Raw genomic sequence first — 5,856 nt, forward strand, 5'->3', positions numbered from 1 at the left:
TGTAAACTGTGTCTGTTCCCATGGAGTGCACTTGGATAGTACCGGGCAGCCCACCTAATCTAATAGTATGGCCGTAACTAATAGGCTGTAAGTCGGATACTGTGCACTATCCAAGTGTGAACAGCTCCATATACAAGCCTTTTTGTGTGCAATTCAAATACTACGCAGTCACCCCCTCCATGAAATGGTAGGTTGTGAGTGATTGTCTCATCAGTATTTTGTCTCACCTATGTAGCCGCCATCTTTATGTGGGTTTGCTGCATCCTGGTAGTGTATTTAGTTCTGAAGATCTGGGCAGGTACACACTTCTGCCCTATTTTGCTGTGTTTTAGCTTTTGGCAATATGCTTTGAGCTTTAGTAGGGTGTGGTACTTTCCAATTGGCTAAAGCAGGGAGCAGATTACTCCAGGTGGACAGCACACACCCATACTGCCAGACTGGATGGTACTACTGGTCCCAGGCACTCTAATCTTACTGGCTGCGCAGAGCCTGCGCCGCCCAGAGCTTCTGGTTCTGACGTCTCTTCCATCACCAGCGCCACCTGCAGGATGAATAAGGCGGCTCCTGGTGACAGAAGCAGACGTCGCAGGAGCAGATCCCAGAGGAGATGGGACCCACCATTTGCAGAAACCCTAATGTGGCCAAATTGCAAAAACCAGAGCAGTAGAAATCCCCATAAAGTGACTCCATTTTGGAAATTATAACCCTCAGTGAAATAATCTATAGGAGTAGTGACTATTTTGATTCCACAGGCACTTTCCGGAAATTAGCACGCAGTGGATGTTGGAGAGTGAAAATTAGGGTGAAATTTGACTTTGGGAGAGTGGATATTGCTGGATTGGTTTATGGAAGCCATGTTGCTTTTCAAGAGCCTTTGAGCCACTAATAATGTGGAAACCTCTGGTTTTCCATTGACAGATGATGGACCTGAGTGGGGACTTGTTTTTTGTGAGATGAGTAGAAGTTTTTATTGATATTATTTTCACCTACATAACATTGTTTGGTGGCTTTTTATTCCATATTTGGGAGGCAGAATTAACAAACAGTTGAACACTACGATCCACTGGTTCATCCTATGAGGTTTTCTATTAGACTGTGAACTGTTATCTTGGTGAATAATGACGGCTAACATAGGGCAAAATAAAAAAAATCACAGAAAAAGATACAGCCTTACCAACACCAAATCATATAACAAATGCACTAGCAGGATGCCGCAGACCCCCATGATAAAGGTGGGGGCAGCGCAGGTGCAAAATACTGGTGGAGCAACCACTCACAAACCTACCAATTCATGGAGGGGGTGGTTGCCTAGTATTAAAGATGCACACAGATGAAGCTTGCATAGGACGCCAGTCACACGGGTAGGTGTGATGCACAGTGTCTGGCTTAGGATAGTGATGATGCCCATACTATTACATCAGGAGGGCTGCCCAGCACTATATAAGTGCACCCCACATGGACAGACACCCCAGTACACCCAACCAACACTAAAATGCTAGTGCATTTGTTATCTGATTTGGTGTTGGTAAGACTGATTTTTTTCTGTGATGTTTTCTTGGTAAATAATGATACTTTTACATAAAGTGCATTTTTACGGAGAAATTAGAAATATTAATTAGAAATATTCAACAATATAAATTTTAAGGATATGTTATTCATAAATAATTGGTTTTATTCTTGGCAGATGTAAATTGCCTCTTCAGAGAAAAAGAGGATTTGAACTCTATAGCGCCACCTATTGGAAGCAGCATTCCTACAAGTCACAATCAACCCTTTAACGAGTCGTGCAATATGACTTAGGATAAAAGGCAAATCAGAATCTCAATTTGCAGACGCGGAGTTTCGGGCTGTTGGCCCTCGTCAGTGCAAAGTATGAGAACTGATTTGGCTGGTGAGAGGCTCTGGACTGAGGTCTAAGGGGTAACCTTTCTCCTTGTAGAGAGTAACTAGTGATGTTGCCCATACTATTAGATCAGGAGGGCTGCCTAGCACTATATAAGTGCACCCCACATAGACAGACACTCCAGTACACCCAAGAAACACTAAAATGCTAATGCATTTGTTATCTGATTTGTTGTTAGTAAGGCTGATTTTTTTTCTTGGTTTTCTTCTTGGCAGATGACTGTACCAGGAGATCAGAGGAACAGCTGACATCTTCAATTTTTAAATCAGATGACCTTGAGATCACACAGGATACAATTGAAGTGAATGCCATTACTCCAGATTTACCATCATCCCTTCACAGCAAAGATCAATCATCTGATACTTTGAAACATGTCCTGTCTTCTGATTCATTACCGACTACTAAGGAAAATCAAAGTCACGAAATAAGCATTAAAAAACAAACTGCTCCTAAAGCAAAGAAGCCATTTTTCTGTTCAGAATATGGAAATAGTTTTTCCCTTGAAAAGTCTTTTTTTAAACATCAAAACATTCACACAGCAGAGAATAGATTTTTTTGTTTCAAGTGTGGGAAATGTTTTAACCAGAAATCAAATCTTGTTAATCATCAGAGAAGTCACAAGCAGAAGAAGCCATTTTCTTGTTCAGAATGTGGAAAATATTTCACAGATAATTCAAGTTTAATTAGACATCAGAGAACTCACACAGGGGAGAAGCCTTTTTCATGCTCAGAATGTGGGAAATGTTTTAAACAGAAAGTGCATCTTGATAACCATCAGACAACTCACAGAGGAGAGAAGTCTTTTTCCTGTTCAAAATGTGGAAAATGTTTTAGCCAGAAATCAGATTTGGTTAAGCACAAGAGAACTCACACAGAGGAGAAGTTTTTTTCCTGTTCAGAATGTGGGAAATGTTTTAGCCAGAAAACAGATTTGGTTATACACCAGAGAATTCACACAGGGGAGAAGCCTTTTTCCTGTTCAGAATGTGGGAAATGTTTTGGCCAGAAATCAGATTTGGTTAATCACTGGAGAACTCACACAGGGGAGAAGCCTTTTTTCTGTTCAGAATGTGGAAAATGTTTTGGCCAAAAATCTGATTTGGTTAGGCACCAGAGAAATCACACAGGGGAGAAGCCTTTTTCCTGTTCAGAATGTGGGAAATGTTTTGGCCAGAAATCAGATTTGGTTAGGCACCAGAGAACTCACACAGGTGAGAACCCTTTTTCCTGTTCAGAATGTGGGAAATGTTTTAAACAGAAAGTGCATCTTGATAACCATCAGACAATTCACACAGGAGAGAAGCCATTTTCTTGTTCAGATTGTGGAAAATATTTCACATTGAAGTCAAGTTTTATCAGACATTATATAACTCACACAGGGGAGAAGCCTTTTTCCTGTTCAGAATGTGGGAAATGTTTTTTCCAGAAAGCGCATCTTGATAGACATCAGAGAACTCATACAGGGGAGAAGCCTTTTTCCTGTTCAGAATGTGGAAAATGTTTTGGCCAGAAATCAGATTTGGTTAGGCACCAGAGAACTCACACAGGTGAGAACCCTTTTTCCTGTTCAGAATGTGGGAAATGTTTTAAACAGAAAGTGCATCTTGATAACCATCAGACAATTCACACAGGAGAGAAGCCATTTTCTTGTTCAGATTGTGGAAAATATTTCACATTGAAGTCAAGTTTTATCAGACATTATATAACTCACACAGGGGAGAAGCCTTTTTCCTGTTCAGAATGTGGGAAATGTTTTTTCCAGAAAGCGCATCTTGATAGACATCAGAGAACTCATACAGGGGAGAAGCCTTTTTCCTGTTCAGAATGTGGAAAATGTTTTAACCAGAAATCAGATTTGGTTGATCACCAGAGAACTCACACGGGGGAGAAACCTTTTTCCTGTTCAGAATGTGGAAAATGTTTTAGCCGGAAATCAGTTTTGGTTGAGCACCAGAGAACTCACACAGGGGAGAAGCCTTTTTCCTGTTCAGAATGTGAGAAATGTTTTAGCTGGAAATCAGATTTGGTTATACACCAGAGAACTCATACAGGGGAGAAGCCTTTTTCCTGTTCAGAATGTGGAAAATGTTTTAGCCAGAAATCAGGTTTTGTTACGCACAACAGAACTCACACAGGGGAAAAGCCTTTTTGCTGATCAGAATGTGGGAAATGTTTTAGCCGGAAATCAGATTTGGTTAAGCACCAGAGAACTCATACAGGGGAGAAACCTTTTTCCTCTTCTGAATGTGAGAAATGTTTTACACGGAAATCAAGTCTTAACAAACTTCAGAGAAGTCACACAGGGGAGAAGCCTTTTTCATTTTTAACTGAAAATTGTATCTTCTTATAGGGATTGTCCACTATTAGGACAACTATTTCTCATTCCTCATGTTTGGCCTTGATAAAATAAAAACACTCATACACAGCTCCCGTTCTGGCGCTGTTCCATTGGTGTCACAACACGCGTTCCCGGGGCTCACATAAGGTTGTTACATCACACAATCCTGCTCCCAATCAATGCCGCCTTTGGACGTATTGAACATCAACAGGAGGGACATGGCATGGACATAGCACTGAGAGAACGCACACACTGAGAGCACTCTCTTCAGACCGTGTTCCTGGGGGAATTATAAACAGCCTCAAACATGACTTCCGATATGGGAAAGAAAGAAGAGATCCGAGGTTAGTCTGAGGTTCTCCACCTCCGTCAGCATGTCTGACATGCAGTGTTTCTTATTGAAAGTCTTATCTTCCTGCTCCGGAGCCATTACTGCCTCATCTCAGCTTGGAAAAGGAAGCAGTCTTAACCCTCATGATGCTAGACAGGTCTGTAAGTCCTGCACCAGTTTCTCTCAATATGTAGGCCTCACAAGAAAACAGCTCCACAAATCTCCCTCTACTCTAACCGAAGCCCACAGATTGAGCAATGCATGCTTCACAGGGAAATTTACTCCCCACCCTGAGCCACAGGGGATTCTGATATGGGGGACGCTATAATTGATTTTTTATTTCATATTTTGCATCTATCCCTACTAAACAATAGATGGAGCAATATATACAAACGCTGGAGACCACATAAAAAACTGAAATACGTCCCCACACTTCTATCCTGTCACAGCTTACTGACAAGGTACAGAGATTAGAGGATAATGTCGTACAAGTTAGAGGCCATCAAAATGCTCAGAAACTAACACTGGATCTTCACAGCCAGTAAATAAACCATCTGTTTAATATGGTTGATGATCAAGAAAATCACAATAATATCTGGATAAGGTGTATATCTGAAAGCATCAATGCACAAGAGATCATGACAACACTATAGACATTATTTAATAATATCCTTGGTGACCCTATTGATAAGGCTGAAGACTGACAGGGCGCACCGTACATTAGACAATCATGGCCCAGATCCTGAGCGTCCAAGGGACATTATCTGTCACATACATTTTTGTCCTGGTGATTTCAATGAACAAAGCATACAATTGCTCACAGATCTATCCTGAATGACACTTGCTAAAAGAAGGGTATTAAAACCCCTACTTGATACTGTATGGGAAAATGGCCTGTTGTACTCCTGTGGTACCCTTTCCAGCTGCAAGTCCGAAAAAATTGAACATTGTATACTTTTAAAGATCCAAGCGACATGAGACCATTCTGTGATGTCCTGGATATTACCAGAAGTATTATTATTATTTATTATTATTGCGCCATGGCGCTTTACATGTGAAAAAGGGGTACACATACAAGAACAATTACAATAATCTTGAACAAAACGTGATGGAATCCATATATCTGACTGTCCATCTGCTCCACCATTGCCACAGAGAGTTTCAGCACGTCACAGAAGGCGTTCAATGGATCAGGAACTTGATGGTGATGCAGCCAGATGGGAAAGGAACCTGGCAATCATATGAGCTCCTGAAATGAATCTTGTCTTCCCTGATGAGAGACAG

General features: G+C 41.1%; 1 protein-coding gene across 1 annotated transcript; it reads left to right on the top strand.

The window, feature by feature from the left end:
* Positions 1 to 2,099: 2,099 nt before the first annotated feature.
* Positions 2,100 to 5,517, top strand: LOC141194442 (uncharacterized; the record flags this gene model as incomplete). The annotated part of the gene is made up of 1 exon (XM_073662363.1): positions 2,100 to 5,517. A coding segment is annotated over one exon (1,959 nt), but the record flags the coding sequence as incomplete, so codon positions are not given.
* Positions 5,518 to 5,856: the final 339 nt, after the last annotated feature.

The sequence above is a fragment of the Phyllobates terribilis genome, unplaced genomic scaffold (genome assembly GCF_046119375.1).
Source record: "Phyllobates terribilis strain yellow unplaced genomic scaffold, ASM4611937v1 Scaffold_71__1_contigs__length_7168151, whole genome shotgun sequence".
Taxonomy (NCBI): Eukaryota; Metazoa; Chordata; class Amphibia; order Anura; family Dendrobatidae; genus Phyllobates; species Phyllobates terribilis.